At 36.3% G+C, this 26,735-nt stretch overlaps 1 protein-coding gene and 1 non-coding gene across 11 annotated transcripts in view; both read right to left on the bottom strand.

Moving 5' to 3' along the window:
- PTPN4 (protein tyrosine phosphatase non-receptor type 4) overlaps positions 1 to 26,735 on the bottom strand; it is a 247,054-nt gene that overhangs the window by 66,242 nt on the left and 154,077 nt on the right. For all 10 annotated transcript variants that reach the window (XM_055108445.2, XM_055108444.2, XM_055108446.2 and 7 more), the window contains 2 exons: positions 17,083 to 17,171; positions 2,278 to 2,341 (listed from right to left, as the gene is read on the bottom strand). In XM_055108445.2, the coding sequence (XP_054964420.1) occupies positions 2,278 to 2,341; positions 17,083 to 17,171 (153 nt within the window). The remainder of the gene's footprint in view (positions 1 to 2,277; positions 2,342 to 17,082; positions 17,172 to 26,735) is intronic.
- On the bottom strand, positions 109 to 215 carry LOC112439201 (small nucleolar RNA U13). The gene has a single exon (XR_003027498.1). It is a non-coding gene; the product is annotated as a small nucleolar RNA U13 (small nucleolar RNA).

The following is a 26,735-nucleotide window of genomic DNA, read 5'->3' as shown; positions in this document are numbered from 1 at the left end:
TGAACTCCAGGCCTAAAGCAATCCACCCACCTCAGCCTCCCACAGTCCTGGGATTACAGGCGTGAGCCACCGCGCCTGGCCTGTATACCATCTTTACTTTCTTTCTCCTATCAGACGGGTTGTAATGTGCCTATGCTGTAACAAAGTCTGAGGAAGGCATATCTCACCCAATAGCATGAAAATCTAATCATCATGCTTATGAACCACAAAAGGATCCCTGTATACTGTCTTTAATCATTTGTCAGTTAGCTATTGTTGCTGTTATCACTTACTGGTAAATACATTTTTAACTGGTACACTACTTCAGAAAATGAGAGTGAGGATTCAGTGATATGAAAATGACTGGTCTTTTACCAGGCACATAGTAAGTTCTCAATAAAGGTTGGATATTATAACTATTATTAATAACACTAGTATTATGATGGGATATTAAGTCTAATTAGAAAAGTTGACTTCTACAGTGCCATCTATGATTACTTAAAGTAAAATATTTGTCCTCTAGTTTCCAGATAACAATATTATATTTTAATCACCTAAATTTTAAAACATGTAAAATAATTTCCATTAGCAGCATTAGTCATAATATCCCCAACCTGGAAATGGCAAAGCTGTCCACTAGCAGCAGAATGAATTAATAATTTATGGCATAGTCATTCAGAGGAATACCATACATAAATGGAACGAACTAATGTTATATGCAACAACATGGATGAATCTCACAAAAAATATTAAGGGAAAGAAGGCAGACAGTAAAGACAACAACTGTATAATTTCAATTTTTAAAGTTCAAATATAAGCAAACTAATCCATGGTCATACAAATGAGAGTAATGTTTACCTTCCAGGAGGCTTAATGACTGGAAGTGGGCATCAGCTCCAGCAGCAACATTTCAAGCATCTGGGGTGCTGGTAAAGTTCTACATATTAGAAGGCGGTACATATACTACATATCTTGGAGGTGCTCATATGGATATGTTCACTTCATCAAGTTGTGTACTTAAAATATGCACAATTTTGGTATTATGTTTTATTTCAATAAAAAGTCTCTTGAAAAAAATCCCTCTGTATTTTATGAACATAAACAATAAACCATAGTTTATAATCACGTAGTAGATCAGTACAACAGAGCTGATTCAAAGACTTTCTTTATTTTTCAAGAGGCAGTGGTGTCCTGCTCTGTTGCCCATGCTGGAGTACAGTGGCACAATCAGCTCATTGCAGCCTTGAACTCCTGGGCTGAACCTATCCACCCACCTCAGCCTTCCAAGTAGCTGGGATAACAGGCAGAAGCCACCACTGTACCCAAAGGCCTTTTTTTTTTGAGACAGGGACTCCCTATGTCATCCAGGCTGGAGTGCAATGGTGTGATGATAGCTCATTGCAGCCTTGAATTCCTGGGCTCCAGAGAGCCTCCCACCTCAGCCTCCTGAGTAGCTGGGACTAGAGGCACACATCATCACACCTGGCCAATTTTTTTTTTTCCATTTTTTTTTGTAGAGACAGTGTCTCACTATGTGGCCAAGGCTGGTCTGGAACTCCTGGCCTCAAGGGATCCTCCCACCTCAGCCTCTCAAAGTGCTGGGATTACAGGATTGAGCCACTGAGGACAGCCCCAAAGACATTTTTATGGTTTCAAATACATTTTACACACATACACACACAACCATCTTGAAATCTGCATGAATTTGCCAAGACTTCTCAGATTTCTAAGAAATAATGTACATCAAAGGATAAGGTTAGTTTGATTTAATGAAACAGACAAAATCATTAACAAGATGAAATTATTTCCAACACTGTACTTTCCATGACAACTCAATTTGTTATTTATAATATATAAAGCCATTACCACTCCAACAAAGGGAGGCAATGTGTTATAAGTTCATGAACTTGTAACACTCAGCTCCCCTAAAATAAAATTAACTTATATACGAAAGTAAGTACTATAGATTTAGTAGGGAAAAAGGGATATATGAAATGCTCATTTGCTGCCCTTCATAAATGGACCCTGAGGTTTTCAATGAACATCATGTGTGAGAAATCAGTTTCTAAGCTCGAGAAACAGCAAGAGGAATATCTAGAAGAACTTTAAATTAGAACCACATACACACTGGAAAAACAAGTACATTTTGTTATAACAAGTGAATTCATTACCTCAGCAGGCAGTTATCCACAGTATTAATTGCACTTTCACTTGTACTAATAATAGAAAAGTTCTGTCATGAATGGGTATTTCTTAAAAGGCTTCATTTATGTCAATAATTATTAAATCCGTACTCACCAATTCTTTTCTAAGTTGAATAAAAAACTGTTTGCACTTAAAAGAAATTTTTACAATCTTCAACCTGGACAAAAGACAATAAATTATTCAAAGTATTGAATAATGATAAAAATATTAACAAATTATGAAAAAATGTTTTAAGTGTATATTTAGTAATACCTAAACATTTTATCATATATACATACACATAGTACATAAAGAATTGAAAGTTTTTGGTGCTTCATGGAAAAAATAATTAGTATTTGTGTTCAACTGAGGAAAATTTTGTATCTACAGAAATACTTAAAACCAGATGTCACAAATTAAAATTTCAAAAACTATCACTAACTTAGTTGTTTATTCTCTAAAACTATAAGCAAGCCTTGGAAAAATGTAAGATTTCATTACTTTATGCAACAACCCTAAAAACACTTTTAATTTTAAAAAGCATTAAATTTTAAAAATTTACCTTTGTACACCACCCTTCTTCTTAAACGCAACCCACATAATGCCATAAGTGTTCTCAAAGCCTTATTAGTACAATCAATATGAGCCAAGTCATTTTGTCTCATTCAAACCATAAAATAAGTAACACAGTAAACACAGTCTTTGTAAACTTTAAGACATAAGGGTAATAAGGCTAAAGAGATTTGATCTTTCTTATTGAGAAAAATGTCCTTCAGGATCCTGTCTCAGTCTTCTAAGTAAATATTTTCATGATAATTCTAAGTCTTAATCTTTATGGCTTATGGCCCTATCTATCCAAGAAGCAATCAGCATTCTCAAAGAATAAACTTCTTACACTTTAATCACTTGAAGAGGCAAATGCATGAGTCAACTTCAAGCAGGCATGTTTGGAATAGGGAAGAAGAGACATGTTTAGGTTTCTGATTTGAAAACTTTGTATTTTACTTTTGGATACTGAGCTTTCACTCGACAGGGATATAACAACATGGGAAAAATATTCTGTCATAGAGAGAGGGCATTATTTCTAGAAGCAAAAACAAAAAAACAAAAAAACAAAACAAAACAAAAAAACAAAAAAGTTGAGTAACTATTGACTGTATTTATGGAAAAAAGCCAGGTGCCTCAATTCAAAAAATCTTATGAAGACACACTGATATTTCAGAAGTTAAACAACAAAAAACACTGTTCATTTCTAAATGATCAAGAGAAAGGAAATCTAGGCCAGTTTCAAATCACTTTAATTTCAAAAATTCCCAGGAAGGTATCAATCAATGAATAAAAATCTTTTCACTGAATGCTCTCTGTGGCATAATATATATTTTGTATAACTTTTATTTTCTTATAAATGTATTGTGTGTGACTTGTATTTGCTACAAAGTTTTTTCAGAAAAATACCAATGTATAAATTAAAAATCTTTCAAACAGTATCTATTTTATATAGCAGTAATACAGCTATAACCGTTTTTTTGGCTTCTATATGCCTGGTTTATCTTTTTCAATGTTTCTGTCGTTTTGTATAACATTTTAGGTATGTCTCTTGTAAGCAGTATAAAGATTGATTTTTTTTTAACTGGAACAATCCCTTCCTGTAGTTAATAAATCATTAGACATACTACGCATTTTTCACTTGACATCAGAGGTTTTACAATGACTTTACATTTCAGTTTAAGGTTCTCCTTTGCCATCTTAAAATGTATCCTATTACAGACATGGTTTCGCTATGTTGCCCAGCCTGGCCTCAAACTCCTAGGCTCAAGTGATCCTCCTGCCTCAGCCTCCTGAGTAGCTGGGACTATAGGTGTGTGCCACTGCATCTGGCTCAGATTGATTTTTAAAAATCCAGTTTGAATAATACAAAATATATGAAACAATAATAAGTACTTGAAAAGACACTCATTATCATTAGCCAGCAGGGGAATGCAAATAAAAACTACAATGAGATACTACTTTATACTCACTAGAATGGTTATAATAAAAATGCAGATAACAAATGCTGGTGAGAATCTGGAGAAATTAAACCCACATGCAATGCTGGTGGGAACGTAAAATGATGCAGCCATGTTTGAAAACAGTTTAGCAAACCCAGGTATTCCACTCCTAGATATATACACTCATGAAAAATGAAAACATGTCCACACAAAAACCTGTACAAATGTTCAGAGCAACATAATTCTTACCAGCCAAAAAGGGGAAAAAACTGGTGAACTGGTTATCAAAATGTGGTATAACCATAAAATGGAAAATTATTCAGCAATAAAGGGGAAAGCAAAACTGATACATACTACAATGTGGATGAACCTCAAAAATGAATGAAAAAAATCAATCACAAAAGACCACATAGTACATGATCTCATTCAATATTAATAGAATATATAGAATAGGCATATCTATAGAGATATATGATAGTGATTAGTGATTGCCTAAGACTTCTGGCAAATAAAAAGCATAGAAAAGAACAGGGAATGGCTCCTAATAATTACAAGGTTATCTTTTAGGGGTAATATAAACGATTCAAAATTAGATTATGGTGGTGCTGCCCCTGAAACTATACCACAAACCACTAGACTGTATACCTTAATAGGCAAATTTATGGTACATAGATTATATCAATAGTGATTTAAAAATTCAGTTTGATGTTTTCAATATGAATATCCAACATATTTACGGTTTTGATAATAATTAACATACTTGGATTTATCTCTACCATAATTTTTTTTGCTACTTGTCCAAAGTTTTCTGTTTCTACTGGAATGCCAATTATGTAATCATATAACTATTTTATACTGTTTTACTGATTAACTTTCACATGGTTTTGGAAAGCAGCTAGGCTCATCATTATACCACCAATGCATCTGTTCATTTTCCCTTTTAAGCATTTTATTATGTATAACTGACATGCAAAATGCACATATTTAAAGTATATACTTTGGTAAGTGTGACATACATGTGTACTTATCAAACCATCATCACAGTCAAGATAGTGAACGTATCTATCACTTCCAAAAGATTCCTTCTGCCACACAGTGATCCTCCTCTAGAACTCCAACACAGCAACCCATCCCGCCTACGTAACCACTGACCAACTTTTTGTCCCTACAGATAGAATTTTCTAGAATTTATATAAATGGAAGCATACAGTATGTATTTTTCTTCATCTGTCTTGTCACTCCGCTTAATTATTTAGAGATTCATCTGCATTGTGTTTTTCACTAAATCTTTTCTCCACTTTGCTGAGGAGCATTCCATTCTATGGATATACCACAACATGGATGGAAATAGCCATCACTTCATGATGAATATTTAAGTTGTTTCTAGTTTTCGGCTATTACAAATAAAGTCACTTTGAACACATGTGTGCAAGTCTTTGTACAAACATTTGCTTTAATTTCTGGTGGTCAAATACCAGGTAGGAGTGAAACAGCTAGGTCATATGGTAGACATATTTCTAACTTTTTAAGAAACTACAGAACAGTTTTCTAGACTGGTTGGACAATTGTATATATTATAATAATACAGTCATTCTAGTCTCCTTAATGCTTACTACTTGCATGGTATACCTTTTTTATCTCTTTATTTTCAGCCAATCTATATATATATTCTTATCTACGAGGAAAGCCATTATACTTTTTTCTTCCCCATTTGTTTGCCTTTTATTCCTTTTTCCTTTTTCTTTTTTTAAAACACTAGTAAGGACCTGGTGTACAAAGCTGAAGAGAAGTAGTGAGATGAAGCATATATTTTCCTCATCTTATATAAAAAGCATTGAGACTTTCACCATTTCGTATAATATTAGCAGATTTTTTGTAGATGCCCTTAATCAAAATGGAAAGTGCCTTGTATTTATAGTTAGCTATGTCTTTATTTTTTTTTATCATGAATGGTCAATTTTGTCAAATTCTTTTTCTGCATCTATTGAAATGCTCAAATGGTTTTTCTATGTTATTATAACAGTATGGTTAATTATACTGACTGACTTTCAGATGTTAAAGCAACCTTATATTCTTAAAATAACCCTCATTTGAACATGATGAATTGTCATTTTTATATATTACTGAATAGAATTTGCTAAACTTTTATTAGGTATTTTTGCATCTATGTTCATGAGTAACTGCAGTTTTCTTTCCTTGTAAGGTCTTAGTCTGGTTTTAACATCAAGGTAATAATCACATAAACCATGTTCCTTCTTTATTGTCTAAAAGAGCTTATGTAAAATTGGCCTCACTTCTACTTTAAATGTTCGAGAGAATTCACAACAAGGGGCCTGGAGTTCTAATGTTCAAAAGGTTTCTAATTATAATTTCAACTTCTTTAATAGATACAGATCTATTCAAGTTTCTTTTCTTCTCAGGTCATTTTTTAATTTGTGTCTTTCAAGGAATTTGCACATTTAATCTACGTTGTGAAATTTATTAATGGTACTTGTATTAGTCCATTCTCACACTGCTAATAAAGACATGCCCGAGACTGGGTAATTTATTGGGGAAAGAGGTTTAATTGACTCACAGTTCAGCCTGGCTGGGGAGACCTCAGGAAATTTACAGTCACAGCAGAAGGCAAAGGGCAAGCAAGGTACTTTATTCACAAGGCAGCAGGAAGGAGAAGTGCAAGCAGGGGAAATGCCAGATGATTATAAAACCATCAGATATCATGAGACTCACTCATTATCATGAGAACACAATGGGGGAAACTGTCCCTATGATTCAACTACCTCCACCTGGTCCCACCCTTGACACCTGGGGATTATGGAGATTACAAGTCAAGGTGAGATTAGTGGAGGAGGGGGCAGGACACAGAGCCAAACCATATCAATATTCAAACATTCAAATCTGCTCACAATATGATTTTATTATGCTTTTAATGTATGTAGGGTCTGTAATGCTATCCCCTTTCATTCTGGATATTGGTACAGCCAAACTTTAGAGATACTGAGGGCTTAGTTCCAGACTACCACAATAAAGCGAATACTGTGATAAAGTGAGTCACACAATTTTTTGGTTTCTCAGTGGATATAAAAGTTATGGTTACACTATACTGTAGTCTATTAAGAGTTTGATATACTATAATGAAAACAAGTTGTATAATAAAAAATCAGAGTAATTTATAAAAAATTCTAATGATCATCTGAGCCCTCAGGAGTTGTAATCTTTTTGTTGGTGGAGGGTCTTGCCACATTGCCAAATGCTATTTGATAGCATTTACCTACACTAGAACTTCTTTCAAAACAGTCAATCCTCTTCACCCAGCTGCTGCTTTATCATGCAATAGTCTATATTCTTTGTTGTCATTTAAACAATGCTCACAGCATCTTCACCAATAGTAGATTCCATCTCAAAAAATCACTTTCTTTGCTCATCCATAAGAAGCAAATCCTCATCTATTCAAGTTTTATCATGAGATTGCAGCAATTCATCCCCTACCCCATCTTCAGACTCCACTTTTAATAATAGTTCTCTTGTTATTTCCACCCCACCTGTAGTTACTTCCTCCACTGAAGTCTTAACCCCCTCAAAGTCATCTATGAGGGTTGGAATCAATTTCTTCAAAATTCCGGTTAACGTTGCTACTTTGACCTTCTACCATGAATCATGAATGTTCTCAATGGCATCTAGAATGGTAAATCCTTTCCAAAAGGTTTTCAACTTACTTTTCCCAGATCCATCAGAGAAATCATCCTCAATGGCCACTACAGCCTTACAAAATATGTTTCTTAAAAAAGATTTGAAAGTCAAAATTACTCCTTGATCTATCAGCTACAGAATTCATATTGTGACAGCAAGCATGAACTTCCTTGCCATCTCTAACAGAGCTCATGGGTGGCAAGGTGCATTCATTGTCAATGGGCAGTAATATTCAGAAAGGAATCTTTTTCTAAGCAGTAGGACTTAACAATGGACTTAAAATATTCAGTAAGCTATGCTGTAAACAGATGTGTGGTCATCCAGGCTTTGACGTTCCATTTCTAGAACACAGGTAAGGTAGATTTAGGACCTAGCATTTACAGAATGGTAAATGAGCACTGGCTTCAACTTTATTCCGCAACAAGAGAGTCAGTCAGTCCTTTGAAACATTGAAGCCAGGTATTAACTTCATCTATGATAGTCTTAGATGGCATCTTCTTCCAATAGAAGGCTGTTTCATCTACATTGAAAACCTGTTGTTTAGTGTAGCCATTCATCACTTAGCCAGACAGCTAGATATTCTGTATAACCTGCTGCTTCACTTTGAACTTTTATGTATGGAGATGGCCTCTTTTCTTAAGCCTCATGAACCAATCTGCACTAGCTTCAAACTTTTCTTCTGCAGCTTTCTCACCTCTCTTCTCAGTCTTCATATAATTAAAGAGAGTTAGGGCCTTGTTCTGGATTAAGCTTAAGGGAATGCTGTGGCTGGTTTCATGTATCCACACCACTAAGATACTCTCCATATCAACAATAAGGCTGTTTCACTTTTGTATCATTTGGGTGTTCAATGGAGTAGTACTTTCAATTCCTTCAAAAATTTATCCTTTGCATTCACAATTTGGCTAATTGGTGCAAGAGGCCTAGCTGTTGGTCTATCTTGACTTTTGACATGCCTTCCTCACTAAACTTAATCATTTCTAATTTTTGATTGAAAGTGACAGAAGTGCAACTCTTCCTTGCACTTGATCACTTATAGACCACTGAAGGGTTATTAATTGGTCTAATTTCTATATTGTTGTGTCTCAGTGAACAGGAAGTTCCAAGGAGAGGAAGAGAGAAAGAAACGGCCAGTCAGTGGGGCAGAAAGAACAAATAATACAATATCTATCACTTAAGTTAGCTGTCTTATATGGGTGTGGTTTGTGGCATGCCAAAACAATTATAATACTAAGATCAAAAATCACTGATACCATAACATACATAATAAAAAACTTTGAATTATTGTGAGAACTACCAAAATATGACACAAAGACACAATGTGAGCACATGCTGGCAGAAAAATGGCAACAACAGAGTTGTCTGATGCAGGGTTGCCACAAACCTTCAATTTGACCATTTGCATGTCTTTTTTCTGAGAAATGTCAATTTTAAAAAATGAATTATTGGGCTGGCTTTTGCTGTTCAGTTCCTTGTTATTCTGGATACCAGGCCCTTGTTGGATGTATGATTTGCAAATATTTTCTCCAGTTCTATAGGTTGTCTCTATACTCTGTCGATTGTTTCCTTTGCTGTGTAAAAGCGTTTTAGTTTGATAGTCCCATTTGACTATTTTTCTTTTTGTTGCCTGTACTTTTAAAGACCTACCCATAAAATCTTTGCCTAGATCAGTATTCTGAAGCATTTCCTCTATGTTCATTTAGCAGTTTTATAGTTTCAGGTCTTACGTGTAACTCTCTAATCCATTTGGACCTGATTTTTTATATACTGAGATAAGGGTCTGGTTCCATTCTTCTGCAATAGATACCCAGTTTTCTCAGTACCATTTATGGAAAAGGGTGTCTGTTCCCTACTCTATGTTCTAGGTGCCTTTGTCAAAATTCAGTTGGCTGTAAATACGTGGATTTATTTCTATGTTCTCTATTCTGTTCTGTTGGGTCTATGTGTCTATTTTAATACCAGTACCATGCTGTTGTGAATACTGTAGCTTCACAGGATAATTTGATGTCTTCCATCTTTGTTCTCTTGACTCAGTATTGTTTTGGCTATTCAGGATCTTTTAGGGTTCCATACAATATTTTTTTTTTCTTAATAGAGAAAGGGTCTCACTCTGCCATCCAGGCTGAAGTGCAGTGGTATGATCATAGCCCACTGTAACCTTAAAGTGCTGGGCTCAAGTGATCCTCCCACCTCAGCTTCCGGAGTAGCTAGGACTACAAATACATGCCATTATGCCCAGCTAATTTTTAAAAATATTTTTTATAGAGACGAGGTCTTGCTATGTTGTGTAGGCTGGTATTAAATGCCTGGCCTCAAGCAATCCTCTTGAGGATTACAAAACGCTAGGATTACAGGTGTGAGCCACTTGGCTCCCCACCCATATGAATTTTGGAACTGCTTTTTCTATGCCTGTGAAGAATGTCATTGATATTTTGACAGATGTTGCATTGAATCTGTAGAATGCTTTGGGTAGTGTGGTCATTTTCACAATACTAATTTTTCTAATTCATGAGTATGAGATGTTTTTCTACTTTTTTTCTGTTCTCTTCAATTTTTTCCCATCAGTGTTTTGTAGTTTTTGTTGTAGAGATCTTTCACCTCCTTGGTTTATTCCTAAGTGTAACATTTGGTAGGTACTGTAAATGAGATTGCGTTCTTGATTTCTTTTCCAGCTATTATTGGTGTACAGAAACGTAACAGATGTTTGTACATTAATTTTGTTTCCTGCAACTTAACGGAATTCACTTAATAGTTCTAAGAGACTTTCAGTGGAGTCTTCAGGCTTTTCTTTATGATCAGGTTTTCTGCAAAGAGGAACAATTTGACTTCCTGTTTTCCTATATGGATGGCCTTTATTTCATTCTCTTTCCTGACTGCTCTGGCTAGGACTTCCAGTCCTAGCCAGAATAAGAGTGGTCAGCGTGGGCATCCTTGTCTTCTTTTAGTTCTTAGAAGAAAAACTTTCAGCTTTGACCTGTTCTGTATGATGTTAGCTGTGGAACTGTCACTTATGGCCTTGACTGTGTCAAGATATGTTTCTTCTATACCTAATTTGTTGAGAGTTTTTATCATGAAGGGATGTTGAATTTTATCAAATGCTTTTTATGTGTCTACTGAGATGACTGCATGGTTTTTGGTTTTCAATCTGTTGATGTAATAAAGTATTTCACTTACTGATATTTGTATGTTAAACTATCCTTGCATCCTGGAAATAAACTCCACTTGATCATGTGTAGATACGTGAAAAATGTTTCTTTTTCACATATTATTGAATTTGCTTTGCTAGTATTCTGTTGAGGAATTTTGCATCTATATTCATTAGGAATACTGGCCGGTAGTTTTTTTCTGTCTTTTCTTTTTTTTCAGACAGGTCTCACACTGTCGCTCAGGATGAACTCCTGAGCACAAGTGATCCTCCTGCCTCAGTCTCCCGAGTACCCAGGACTACAGGCATGTGCCACCACACCTAGATAATTTTTTCTTTTTTTGTTGTTAGTTGATTTTTATCACTTCAAAAAACACAAATTTCAACTTGTTGATCCTTTGTATTATTTTCACAGTCTCTACTTGATTTAGTTCTGCTCTGATCTTTATTGCTTTTTCTTCGACTAAATTTGGGGCTTGGTTTGTTCTGGCTTTTCTAGTTCCTTGAGATGCATCATTAAACTGTTTATTTGAGCTCTTTCTACTTTTCTGATGTAAGCATTTATTGCTATAAATAGCTCTCTTAGCAACGCTATTGCTGTATCTCATAGGTTCTAGTATGTTATGTTGCTGTTTTTGTTTCAATAAATTTTTTAATTTCTTCATTGACCCAATAGTCTTTCAGGAGAGTGTTGTTTAATTTCCATGTATTTGTACAGTTTCCAAAGTTCCTTGTTATTGATTTCTAGTTTTATTCCATTGTGGTCTGAGAAAATACTGGATATAATTACTATTTAAAAATTTTTTTGAGACTTGTTTTGTGGCCTAACATACGGTCTTTTCTGAAGAGTGTTTCACGTGCTGAGGTGAAGAATGCATATTCTGCAGCTGTTGGATAAAATGTTGTTTAAATGTTTATTAGGTTCCTTTGGTCTACCGTGCAAATTAAGTCCAATGTTTGTTTTCTGTCTAGATGATCTGTCCAGTGGTAAATCTGGTGTGTTGAAGTCCCCAACTACTACTGTATTGGAGTCTGTTTCTCTATCTTTAACAATATTTACTTCATTTATCTGGGTGCTCCAGTATTAGGTACATATTTACAATTGTTATATCCTTTCACTGAATTGATCCCTTTATCATTTGATATTGACCTTGACTCTTTTTATGGCTTTTTACAAAGTATATTTTGTCTAAAATAACTGCTTCTGTATGCTCTTGGTTTCCATTTACATGGAATTTTCCCTTCCCTTTACATTTAGTCTATTGTGCTTTTTACAGGTGAAGTTGAGTTTCTTGTAGGTAGCACAGAATTCGATCTTGTTTTTTTACATCCATTCAGCCAGTGTCTAAGTTTTAACGGGAATTTAAACCATATACATTCAGTGTTGTTAAGTGTTAAGTAAAGATCTATTCTTGTTATTTTGCTAATTGTTTTCTGATTGTTTTGTACATCCTTTATTCCTTTCATCCTCTTATTGTTTCCCTTGATTATTTGGTGTTTTTTTTTTTTTGTAGTAATAACCTTTGACTCCTTTCTTTTTCTCATCTACTCTAGATATATCTTATCTGCTCTGTCAGGGAATTTTATACTTTTGTGTGTTTTCATGATAGTTCATAGTATCCTTTCACTTCCAGATGTAGGGACTCCCTTAAGCATTTCTTGTGAGATCCATCTAGTGGTGATGAATTCTCTCAGTTTTTGCCTATCTCAGAAAGACTTTATTTCTACTTCATTTCTGAAGGGTAGATTTGCTTGGGTGATGTATCCTCAGTCAGCATTTTTACTGGTTTATCTGCACTTTGAATATACCACCATATTCGCCCCTGGCCTGTAAGATTTTTGATTAGGAATCTGCCGTTGGTCTGATGGAGATTCCCTTATGTGTGACTTGATCCTTTCCTCTTGCTCTTTTTAGACTTCTGTCTTTGATTTTTAACAATTTGACTACGAAGTGCCTTGGAGGAGACCTTTTCGGGTTGAATGTCTGTGGGGTTCTTCGAGCTTCTGGTATCTTAATGTCTCTACTTCTTGCAAGAGTTGGGAAGCTTTCAGCTAGTATTTTCTTAAATAGGTTTTTTTTATGCCTTTGCCCAACTCTTCTGAAATTTTCAAAATTCAAATATTTGGCTGCTTTACAGTGTTCCATTTGTCATTCAGGCTTTTTTAGCCTTTTAAAAAAATTACTAGGTTATTTCCAAAGACCTGTCTTCAAGTTCAGAAATTATTGTTACTGCTTAATCTAGTCTATTGTTGATGCTTTCTATTGTATTTTTTATTTCATTCACTGAACTCAGTTCCAAAATTTGTTGGCTTTTTAAAAAAATATCTCTCAGTTGAATTTCTCATTCACATTACGAATGGTTTTCTTGATATCTCTGTATTGTCAAGCTGTCTTATATATCATTGCATTTCTTTAATATCATTATTTTATTTTATTTTATTTTATTTATTTATTTATTTTTTTTTTGAGACGGAGTCTCGCTCTGTCGCCCAGGCTGGAGTGCAGTGGCGCGATCTCGGCTCACTGCAAGCTCCGCCTCCCGGGTTCACGCCATTCTCCTGCCTCAGCCTCCCGAGTAGCTGGGACTACAGGCGCCCGCTATCACGCCCGGCTAATTTTTTGTATTTTTAGTAGAGACGGGGTTGCACCGTGTTAGCCAGGATGGTCTCGATCTCCTGACCTCGTGATCCGCCCGCCTCGGCCTCCCAAAGTGCTGGGATTACAGGCGTGAGCCACCGCGCCCGGCCCATTATTTTATTTTTCAGGCATCTATTTCTTCTGTCCTTATACGTTGATATCTGCACATCTGGTGTAACAGGTGCTTCTTCCAATTTTATGAATTGGCTGTCATAGGAACAAACTTTTTCTTGTGAGGTACCTATAGTGTTGGCTGGATAGGGTGCTTTGGCTTTGATTCTGGATGGGTGCAGTAGCATAGTCTTCACATTATTTATTTGGCTCTAATCAGTGTCAGAGGTGTCTGTGAGTTCCTCAGTGGCTTAGGGTGTAGAGGTTGTGGTGAAGCTGTATTGGGGATGGAAATGCCAGGTAGGCTGGTTCATGGGCACCAGCTGTGGTGACGGCAGGCTGGGCATGCCAGTCCTTGGGTCTCCAGGTGGTATGCATGGTGTCAGTAGTATCAGTGGGCTATCCCTTGGGGTCCTGAGTTATGCATGTGGGGGACAATAGTGGTAGAGGCAGGGTGGACGAGCCAGTCCCTGGGCCCCTGGGAAGTGCCCACAGGTGCCAGTGGCAGGAAAGGTAGGTCCATTATTGAGCCCCTGAAAGGTATATGTGTGTGTGTGTGTGTGTGTGTGTGTGTGTGTGTGTGTGTGTGTGTGTGTGTGTGTGTGTCAGCAGCTGCAGGTATGGCCAGCCAATGCCTGGACTCCAACAGTGTCTGGAGGTGGTAGCTGAGGGCGAGGCACATCTATCGTCAGGCCCTTGGATGTCATGTGAGGGCCCTCACAGTTCTAAGTGGGGTAGGTCAATCTCTAGGTTCATGAATAACATATACAGGTGCCAGCAGCTGGGATGGTCCTCTGTTCAGGCCCTTGATGTTATCACTGGTGACGGTGGACAGGGCATATAAATGTCCCTGGAAGGTGTGCTCAGATAGGCCAGTCCTTACTTAGCCCCCCAAAGGCACATGCAGCTGTACAGTGGTCTTGCTGCTGGAGGATGTGAGTTGCTGTCAATGGTAATGTCCCTGTGCAGGCAACTCTGAGGCTGTGGTGAGCACATGCTTCATCTCCCTTTATGACAGGTACAGCCTCCCTGGCACACTGCACTGCCCATTCCCCAGGGTGAAGGACACTGCACGAGATACAGTCTCGAGGACCTAGCTGCATCCTGGGTGCAGTTAAGTCTTGCAACTTTGCAGCCCTCTGTGTGGACATGGAGGGTTGTCAGTGGGGAAATGCAGTAGCTACTGGGCCTCACTGCAGGATGTATTCTGATGGGGGCTGAGCTCTCAAAATGGCATTGTGTTGCAACTGCCTGGGTCTTAGGGGGTGTGTAGAGGGAGTGCAAACTCCCTCTCTGAAACAATGCCATGGTGTGGACTTCAGGCAGCTCCCTATGCTAGTCTCACGGCCCATGAGGGTCAAGGGCCTCAAGGACTGCAGTAATCTTTGGTGCAAATGTGAACTATTGAGGATCTCTTGCTTACCTTTTCCTTGCAATGGGCAATTCCTCCTGGCTCTCAGGTGATCCTGACTAGGCTGGCTACTTTGCTTCCCTCTCCTTCTGTGTCTCAGAGGTTCCCTGTCACTTCCTTGTTGAATTCTTCTGTTCTCTTTTAAATGTCCTATTCATTATGTGTTTATCTACTTGCTGATCTGGTCCTTCTTTGTGGAAGACACAAGTGCCTCCATGACTCTAGTCAGCCATCTTGAAGTCCCCTCTCTGCTTTCTTTTCTTTCTGTAGATCCAGATTCCTGTCTTATATTATTTTCCTTTTCTGTGAAGAACTTCTTTTAACATTTCTCACAAGGCAGGTCTACTGGTAACAAATTCCATCAATTTTTGTTTGTGTGTGTGAAAGTCTTTATTTCTCTTTCACTTCTGAAGGATAACTTTGCTACAGACTTCTAGGTTGGTGGGTTTTTTCTTTCAACACTTTAACCAAAATATTTCACTCCAGTTTCTTCTTGCTTACATGGTTTCTGAAGAGAAATACAACATATTTTTTACCTTGTTCCTCTAGGTTAAATGTGCTTTTTATGCTTTGCTTTTTAAAAGATTTTCTGATTATCTGCAGCATGACTATGATAGTGTGTAAGTGTGGATTTTTGGGTTATTTAACCTGCTAGGTGTTCTCTGAACTTTCTGCATCTGTGATTCGGTGGCTGTCATGAATTTTGGAAAACTATCAGCCACTATTTTTTCAGATATTTATTTCTTCTGTTCTCTCTCTTTATTCCCATCACATATCTTAAATACTGTTCTTTCATTCCTTTTTCCCATCACTTTTCAGTTTTTGAAGTTTCTATTGACATATCTTCAAGCTCACTCATTTTTTTCTTGTGTATAATCTACCGATAAGACCAAAGGCATTCTTCATTTCTGTTGCAATGCATTTTATTTCTAGCATTCCTGTTTAATTCTTTCTCATAAGGTTTCCATCTCTGTGCTTACATTTCCGTCTGTTCTTGTACGTTACACACTTTTTCCATATACTTCTCCCTTAGTATATTAATTACAGTTATTTTAAATTTCTGGTATAATACTTCCAAAATTTCTTCTATATCTGGGTCTGGTTCTCATCCTTGCTTTGTTTCTTCAAATTGTGTTTACTGCCTTTCGACATGTCTTGTAATTTTTTGCTAAATGCTGGATATGATATACTGGGTAAAAGAAAGAAATAAATATGCCTTTGGTGTGAAGTTTTATGTAGACCTGGCAAGGCATAAGGCTATGTTTAATGTTTGTGTACAAACCGTAGGTGTCAGAGGTTATAATTTTCTCTATCTTTGTTTTTCACATCCCTGTTGTCTTCGGGTTTCCCTAAGGGACTCCTAAACAATCTGAGCCTTACAGTTATTTTAGTTGTGATTCCCTGCTATTATTTATGAGCCATGTTGATGTGGCAGTAAGGTGTGGGACAGGGAGGAATCATTCTTTCATCCTGTAATTAGGTCTTAGTGGTTTAGTGGTCTGTGCCTCTTGGCTGCGATCTTCGGTGCTTCTCAGGTCAACCCCTCCTTAGGTGAGACAAGAAAGCAGGAGGGGTCTAAACTGGGTATTTCCATTCTCCTACTTTGGTTAAACTCTGATAAAACCCATATTGGTTAGATGTTGGTAAAACAGTTTGCCCTGGGGGCAAATCTCTGCTAAAAAGACTGGAAAGCTCTGATCATCTTTCAAAAATTCCATAAAAGAAAAATTCATAAGTAATAATTTTTAAAAAGTAATTTTGAAATAAACTATTTTGGTGTCTTCTGGTAGGTGCTAACTAAGTGGGATAAAGTATAAAGTTTATCTCACAAGTAAAATGACAACATTAAAATAGTTCAACAGCCACTGCCTTTAATATAAATTATTATATTTAGTAATACAGTGGTAAACATAAAAGTATCAATAGATGTTCTTACCATGGAAAGGTATTCATTCGTACCCTGTTCTTATAAATCAGAATTCCTCCTGACATCACTCCAATCATAATTTCATTGTTACTCTGATCCTTCAAAAAAAATGAATAAAAACATGATAAATCTAAATTAATGGGCTTTGTTAGAGATATATTTTAAAAATAGGATTCTTTTTTTAAAACTAAACATTGCATTTTCAAAGGTTGCAAAGAACCGAATACTAATTAGAAACCCAAATGGTAATTATTACCAAATAAAAATAAAGAACAAATTTTAAACCAAACTGAAATGTCTTATTAAAATTCTTTAAAGCAAAATGGATCTCAGGATTTCCCACAATTTATGACTAGAACTGACTCTTTGGAATAGGAACCAAGAATTCAGAAATCAGAGACCTTTTCCTTAGTATTCATTTTACCATTCCTAAAAGTATTACAATCCATTTACTAAGTAACTGTGATGCTAACATCACAAACATGAATAAAACATGGAGGAATTCAGAGTTTGGTGAAAAGGAACCCAATAAAGCAATATTTACAACATAATGAGACGTCCTATAACTAATATAATACATTAGAAACATCATGAGAGTATACAATAGAGAACAATTCTTAGAGAGTTTAGAAGACCCCGGAGAAGAACATTTGAATTGTGCCTTGAAGAATGAGCGAGACTTTTCAAACTAAATGACCCAATTTGAATAGCTAACCTACACTAATGGAGAATGGGTAGAATAAAAATACATTTCTTAGATGCTAATTTACCTTGAAACCATTTTGCTTCTTTATTTAAAAGATTCTACAAGTAACCTAATACAGGAGGCACACTTTTACCACCTGCCATTCATTTAATCAGAAGACAGAACTTATTAATAAAATATAAACTAGATTTTATCATTGTCTTCCTAGAACAAATACTTTATAGTATCAATAACTTCTAATGAAATAAAATCTTATTGATCTGTTAGGTAAGGTAATACATAAATGGTCAAATGCAACAGTGTATATTAATTTGCATGGCTGCCTTTGACTAGCAATAATCAACATTATTTTAGTACACTATTATCAGAGTATTAAAAAGCATGTTTTAAAGGACATCAATTAGAAGTTTGGATCAAGATGTTAAGACTGAGCCTAAATGATGCCAGGGTAAATATATACTCCTATTAGCCTATCTGCTCCCAACCTCATAAAACATTAGAGAAGATATACATTAGGGAAGATATACATAAAGCAAAAGAATCTATAATACTTAAAAACAATCTATAACATATGAACATATGTTATCAATGGACCAGACATTTTGAGGAATCCTTAAAGATATAAAGTGGTAAGAATAGATTTACTGAGAGGAAAAAAAAATTCATAAAACCACAGCCCAAACTATGTAGGAAAGAGACTGCTCTATGTGGAGGTAAAAAACAGAAATGAAATTTTCAGGTACGAGTTCAGTTACCATAGATAAAATAATTAAGAGAGGCCTGCAAATTACTGTCAGGATAATCAGGTAGGGAGCAGCTGTGGTAATTAACTCCGAACAGTCCCATAATCCCACTCCAACTGGATTCAACTATAGGAAATGAAAGTGTGAAGCCTGTCTAAAACAGCAATTGTGGACAGTAGGTCCAAAAATTTAGAATTAAGGGTAATCTTTAGAAGGAATGAATGGAGAACCCCAAACTGAAAGAGGCAAACTATAGGCACATTGTAGCTGGCTTTGTATTCCTTCCCACCTTAACCATCACATAAGGCAGGCTACAGTAAAGAGAAACAGCATTCGCAACCAAGTGAACCAGAAATCACAAATACAAAAGACAGTACATAACCAAAAATCATCAAGTATTTGTGGAAAGCTAATACCATTAGAGAGATATACCAAACCCAATAAACAGAGAAGCCAATCAAGATACAATGTTAGTAGAAAAACAAGTTTAAAAAATAACATATTCAGAAATATGTAGGAACTCAAGTTTTAAATTATAGATATCTAGACTGAAGGGGCAGTTCCCAAGGCATTCCTAGAGTTGGGTAAGATAAAATGAGAGAACAAGTATTATAGCCTTCAGGGACACAAATGTTATTAATTCCAATGTCTAGAAAAATACACTTTGACCACCTTAATTTAAAATACCTTATTTTGCTTTTCTTCATATCACTTATTAATACTGTACTATAAATCTAATAAATAAATTGTTCACTAGAACCCAAGTAACAGAGAGTAGAGCTATTTATTGGATTCTTAGGCATAGAAAAAAGTACCTCGTAGGCATCGAAAAAAGTACCTTGTACTCTTTTGTAGCATGAATGCCTCCCTATTACTGTCTGTATGAAAATGTCTTAGCTGTTTAGCTTGGGATCCAAGGCCTTTATACAACTATTCCCATATAATCTCTCCTCCCTAACTGGTAAAATTCTTCTACTCTAGCCAGGCCATTTTTATGATATGTTTTGTGTGCCCACAATTCTGTGTTAAAAATGTTCTCATATCTCTGATCATATCTCCCTGCCAAATCAAGCCAAACCAAACCAAAGTCTAGCTTACATCCATCTTCTCAGTAAAAATTTTATTAGCCCACATCTACATGTTTCTCTCATATTTATATGTTTCTTAAACCACTTATCTGAAAGACCTAATTATTGTAGAGATAAGGGCTGAGATTGTGTGTAACAGTGTCTTTCAAACTACATGTGGAAAAGGACCAGTTATGTTTTGTTGTTTAAGTTTCCAATCTGTCGGCTACTGATGCTTTTGCAAAACACACTAACGTGCTTTATGTCAGACTGCTATAAAAGTAGCTAAATCTTACACTTAATTTCTGCATGTATCTCTTCATGGACCAACTACAGTTTACAGACTGGCAACAGTCTGTGGATCGTACTTGGAACATCAACAAACAATTACATCATTTCACACTCCTCCAAAGAGCCTACTTATCAACTACGTTATTTGATTTCTGATGGTAATTTTATGCTTACACTTAGCCAGTCATATTACTAGAAAATGTTTAATATACAATCAGATTATAAAGATTTGTGATGAGCCTTAACTATGTAGTTATCTTTGGAACTATGATTAAATGATAATTAAAGGGGAGAATTTATAATATGCAGTGGCTATATGGCTTGAAAATGTAAATTCAGAGCAACTATGAAAAAAGAAAGAAAATGGGAGATAAAGTTAAAAATTTTCATTTTTCTAGTAATAACTGATGTGGTAATTATAAGTACTATCTTTAATTACAGGATAGCATGAAGCAAGTAAATAATTATAGGATATGTGAATTGTAGAATTCTTTGAGCCCTAAGAACCAAAATATTCTGTGTATCTCAATATAGATATAGAAACTAGCAAATGCCCAACTCTGTTCACTTAAAAAGCCTAGAAACAATGACCAACCCAGTAGGAATAAGCATCCTTAGCATCCACACTGAGATTTTTGAAATATCATTTTCCATTAAAAGGGCTTCTTGGAGAAATGGCTAATTTCATGTCTGTGGCAAAACATCTTAAAAATACTAGATAGCATAAAAGCTATCAAAGCTAGACCAAGATCATGTCAAAAGGACTTAGGAGGCTGGGTGTGGTGGCTCATGCCTGTAATCCCAGCACTTTGGGAGGCTGAGGCAGGTGGATCACTTGAAGTCAGGAGGTTGAGATCAGCCTGCCCAACATGGTGAAACCCTGTCTCTATCAAAAACAAACAAACAAAAAACAAAAATTAGCTGGGTGTGGTGGTGTGCACCTTTAGTCCAGCTACTTAAGAGGCTGAGGTGGGAGAATCACTTGAACCCAGGAGGCGAAGGTTGCAGTGAGCCGAGACTGCACCACTATACTTCAGCCTGGCTGACAGAGTGAGACCCTGTTTCAAAAACAAAACTTATGAGCCAAAAGAAGACCACTCCCCACTGGTGACCAAAGATGGGCTAATTTGAGCTTTAATAAGGAGAATAATTATACTGTATTAAATCTTATCAGTAATATCTAATCCACCACTTCATATTCATTACCTTGAAAACAAGGTAAATAAAAGGAAAAGAATCAAACATTCTTTTCCATGTGTTTTCTATATGAACTATACCACTGGGTAACTGAATAGTAAAAGAAAGAAAACGACCCCTTATAAAATCATTCCAGCAAATAAATAAAAACAAAAATATATTAGGATATCTCATTTTGCTGCTTCCAATAAATTAATGGATCTAGGCATCCAGCATAAATGGCTGCTAGCACAGAATAAGAGCAAAACCCAGGCATTATGCACCACCTGAAAAAAGAACATAACAGACATCAATCTTGAATCTGAACATGCTGCTAGATTAAGCTGCCAATCTGCAGGAAATAGAGAGGACAGCAAATTATGTTGAATTACATTATGAATATGTGATCAAGTAAAATCCAGACTGTAAGAAACTACAGGTAAAAATAATCCAGTGCTTTACAGGTAAATTCTAAGCACAAGAGAAGAAGCAACAACCTGTAGATTAAAAAGAGAGATCTCAGTTACTGTGAGTCAAATAAAATACACTAAACAACAGCAAGACCAAGCTACAGTTTCTACCAAGGCACATTTGGGTAATAAAAATTATTTAAAAAAAAATACTATGTAGGAAGGAGCTGTTATTGGGAAAAGGTTTCTGGAGTAACTGGCAACATTCTACCACTTGAACTAGGTGGTAGTTACAAGGATGTTTGCCTTACAGTAATTCAGTAAGATATACATACCTGTCTGTGTTTTATTTTACAACAGTATGTTTAAAAAGAGCAGGAAAAAATGATATTTAAACTGAATATGAACAGATGTTCTAACATTTTCTGCACATACCCTAATTGTTCATTTCACTTTCTCTTGTGGTGTATAGACCGCCATCCCCTCCTTTTTTTTTTTTTTTTTTGAGACAGAGTCTGGCTCTATCGCCCAGGCTAGAGTGCAGTGGCGCCATCTCGGCTCACTGCAAGCTCCGCCTCCTGGGTTCACGCCATTCTCCTTCCTCAGCCTCCAGAGTAGCTGGGACTGAGCCCGCCACCACGCCCGGCTAATTTTTTGTATTTTTAGTAGAGACGGGGTTTCACCCTGTTAGCCAGGATGGTCTCGATCTCCTGACCTCGTGTTCCGCCTGCCTCAGCCTCCCAAAGTGCTGGGATTACAGGCGTGAGCCACTGCACCCGGCCTTTTTTTTTTTTTTTTTTTTTGAGATGGAGTCTCGCTCTTGTCCAGTGGCGTGATCTTGGCTCACTGCAACCTCCGCTCCCAGGTTCAAGCAGTTCTCCTGCCTCAGCCTCCTGAGTAGCTGGGATTACAGGCACCCACCACCACCATGCCCAGCTTATTTTTGTACTTTTAGTAGAGATGGGGTTTCGCCATTTTGGCCAGGCTGGTCTCAAACTCCTGACCTCAGGTGATCCACCCATCTCGGCCTCCCAACATCCCTTCCTTTCTTTGGAGACTACTACACTATACACAAACTAATTACCTAGGGTACTTAAATGTTCTGACCTCTCTACTATCACATGTTAACAGTACAATAACGCAAACCCACTCAATGTTATGATGTACATAAGAACAACATTAGTTTTACGCGGTGGAGACAGCCATTAATTTTCTTAATTACTTTCAATTATGAAACAATTTCAAAACAATATACAACAATTTCAAATATCAAATAAGAAGTCAAAGACTCCCCTCATCACCTTCCCTGCCTCCTTCCCTCATTCCCAGAGATAACCACTATTAACAATTTGGTGTATATTTTCCTCTATCTTTATACAACTTTTTCTAACACATCTATAAATATTTTACAGAATGGAGTTTCAGTAATGGAAGTGAGCAAAGATTATATTCATATTAATATTTGCCCCCCAAAAGATTTCTACAAATTTATATTTCAACAATGTATTAGAGTGTCCACTTTCCCATACTCAGGCAAAAAATAGTTATTTTTAATCCTTTGAACTTTTGCTAATCTGATAAAATTGGTATCTCCTTATTTTCATTATTAGTGACAAGTGCATAATATTGATCACCTATATGTCTCCTGTGAAATGTTTATTATATCTGTATGCCATATGTTTCTACTTACAAGTTTTAAAAAAATTATTCCTTTGGGGAACTCTTTATAAAACATGAATATTAAAAAATTTTCTGTAACATATGTTGAAATTATTTTCTTTTATCCTGTAGCAGTATGTTCTTTTCCAATATATCATTTGTTTAAAATTTTCATGTCTGTCTATTTTTAATGTAGTTAGGCATAAAGGCTTATACATTCATTAATGATGAAAAAAATGTTTGTATGCTTTATATAGGCCTAATGGAGTATGAGAATGTAAACAAATTATTCAGCGAAAATGAAAACAATTAGTGACCTATTTATGCTTTCATAAAGATGCTTGATATAGAAAGATGGTTGACTAAAAATAATGCTGTGTCACAATAAGTGAAAGCACACATCAGAATTATGGAAAACCACTATGTGATTTGAGTACAGTAGAGTGACATGGATAAAGTCATATGTATAGCTCCAATCTGAGAAAAGAGTTCCTTTCTCTGTTCCAAGAGATTACATTTGTAAATTGTTTCATTATTTTAATGGATCTGTCAAAAAGTCTTCAAGTACATGCAGGTTAAAAATGAGGTTTTGGAAAGAAGCTATAAATTGGCTCTTAATACAGAAATAGGGATTATATGGTCACATTACTTAACTTTTCCGTGTCTCATTTTCCTCATCTGTAAAGTGGAGATAATAATACTCCTGCCTCACAAGGCTGTTGTAAGGATTAAATGGGATTAACATACATAAAGCCCTAAGAAGGATGGCTGCCACGTAGTAAATGCTATATAGGTGTTTCCTGTTATTATTATCTGTGTCCTGTAGAGCAAAAGCCCTCAAAATTACTGTTCTCAGTTTTTTTTTTTCCATATTCTCTATCACTCTTTGGCCATCACTGCACCTCCAAAACTGCTCTTGAAAAGTCACCAGTGACCTCCACTTTTCTAATCCAGTTCTCTGTCCTCATTTTATTTGACCTAACAGCATCATCTGACAAAGCTGACTGCTCCTGATTTACTTGGCTTCAGAGACACATATTTGTATCTTTGATAGAAAGAAAGGCTCTCCTTTCTGAATGGCTGCTCCTTCTTGGTTTTCTTTCCTGGTTCTTCTTCATCTCTTCAAATTCTAAACATTGAAGTGTTCTAACTTTGAGGACCTGTTCTCTTCAACATCTACTAAATTTACTTCCTCAGTGCTCTCATCTCATGATTTTAACTATTAACTATACGCTAACAATTCCCAAATGTATTATTTCTAGTCCAGACTTTTCCTCTCAACTCCAGGTCTATAAATTGAATTGCCTACCCCTCTTTCGTGAGGATTTACGTCTCTTCAAATTTAACATGTCCCAAGATAAATTCTTGACTTATGCTCCTACTAAATCTGGTTCTCCCAGGTCTTTCCCAACTTAGTAAAAGTTCAGGCCAAAAGCTTTGGAATAATTACCAAATCCTTTTTCTCTCACACCCATAGCCAGTACACATGAGTAAAAGCTGTCACTTCCATATTCAAAGTATATTCAAAATCTGATTACTGTCCACCACCCCAATACTACAAGAACCATTACCTTTCACCTGGATCACTCCAACAGTCTCTTCCCTTAGTATCTTATAGTATACTCTCAAAACAAAAGTCATTGTTATATTTTAAAAATGTAAATTCACAACATGTCTTTTATTGCCTCAAAACTCTCTAATGGTTTTGATTATAATTAAAAGCCAAAGTCCTTAAAATGTTTTATAAAGATGTGGTGGCTCATGTCTGCAGTCCCAGCACTTTGGGAGGCCGAGGCAGGTAGGATTGCTTGAGCTGAGAAGTTTGAGATCAGCCTGAGCAACATAGCAAGACTCCATCTCCACTTAAAAAAAAAAAAAAAAAAATTCAACCAGCATGGTGACACATGCCTGTGGTCCCAGCTACGTGGAAGGCTGAGGTGGGAGGATCACTTGGGCCCAAGAGACCAAGGCTGCAGTAAGCTGAGATTGCACCAATGCACTCCAGCCTGGATGACAGAGCAAGACTCTGCCTCAAAAGAAAGAAAGATAGAAGAAAAAAAAAAGTCTTAAAAGTTCTTGTCTGCTTTGATCTCATCCCCTAATACTCTTCTCTCCTTGTTCGCACTACACAAGCCATACTAAACTCTTAGCTATTATTTGAACTGCTATATACACTATTTCATTGCTCTTTCCTCTGCTTAGAATAATCTCCTCCCAGATGTTTGCATGGCTCTTTCAGATCTGTTTACCTTCTCAGTGAGACCTTCCCTGATCCCTCATTTGTTTGTCTTAATTCCCCTTTCTCAGCTTAACTTTTCTTCATAGCATCTATCAATATCTGACGTATGACCTACTTAATTTTTTAAAAGAACTGAAGTACTGTATAGTAAAATGCACATTTCTTAAATGTACAACTCAAAATTTTACACACATACATACACATACCTATTTACACTCCAACATAACCATCACAAACCAATATATAGAACATTTTGAAAAACCCAGAAAGCTCCCTCATGAGTCTCCCAGTTAATAAACATTCCTCCAGAACTGACTGCTATTCTGACTTCTATCAATATAGGTTGGTATTTTGCTAGTTACTGAACTTCAATGGAATCAAATAGTACATACTCTGATATACCCATAATTGTTCATTTATAGTTTTGTTTCTTGCCCCACAGAATGCAAGCTTTCGGAGGGTTCAGTTTTATCTACTTTACTCACTGCTATATCTACGATATCTATAAATGAGACCATATTACTGCATGCAGCCAGAATCGAAGTCTATGTACCCTACTCAACCCAAACCACAGATAAATCTTCAGGAAAAAGTCCTCCCCTACAAAAGCAAATTCAAATATAAGCAGCAGCAACTATTGCACCAGATGCACAGATACAATGTAAGCACACAGGAAACATGAAATAGCAAGAAAATATGGTATCTCCAAAGGAATACAATAATTCTCCAGCAATAGATCTTAATCAAAAAGAAAATTTCAAAATCCCAGCATGAAATAAAGAATTCAAATTATTGACTTGAAAGGTCTGTGAGACCCAAGAGAATTCTGAAAAACAATACAAATAAGTCAGGAAAACTATTCAGGATATGAATGAGAAATTTACCAAAGAGATATTTTTTTAAAGAACCTAATAAAAATTCTGAAGCTGTTTCATGCCTGTAATCCCACATTTTGGGAGGCCAAGGTGGGTGGATCACCTGAGGTCAGGAGTTTGAGACCAGCCTGTCCAACGTGGTGAAACCCCATCTCTACTAAAAATAAAAAAAATTAGCCAGGGATGGTGGCGTGCGCCAGTAATCCCAGCTACTGGGGAGGCTGAGGCACGAGAATCACTTGAATCTGGGAGGCAGAGGTTGCAGTGACCTGAGATCACACCACTGCACTCCAACCTGGGCAACAGAGCAAGACTCTGTCTCAAAAACAAACAAACAAACAAAAAACTGAAACTGTAGAATTCACTGAAAAAAATTCAAAATACATTTGAAAACTTCAACAATAGCCTACATCAGTCCGAAGAATGAATCTTGGAACTTGAAGACAGGTCTTTCAGAATAATCCAGTCAAACAAAAATAAAGAAAAGAGATGAAAA

This window comes from Pan paniscus, chromosome 13, assembly GCF_029289425.2.
Source record: "Pan paniscus chromosome 13, NHGRI_mPanPan1-v2.0_pri, whole genome shotgun sequence".
Classification (NCBI taxonomy): domain Eukaryota; kingdom Metazoa; phylum Chordata; class Mammalia; order Primates; family Hominidae; genus Pan; species Pan paniscus.
The sequence above is the reverse complement of the archived record's forward strand: the minus strand, read 5'-3'. Positions and strand labels throughout refer to the sequence as shown.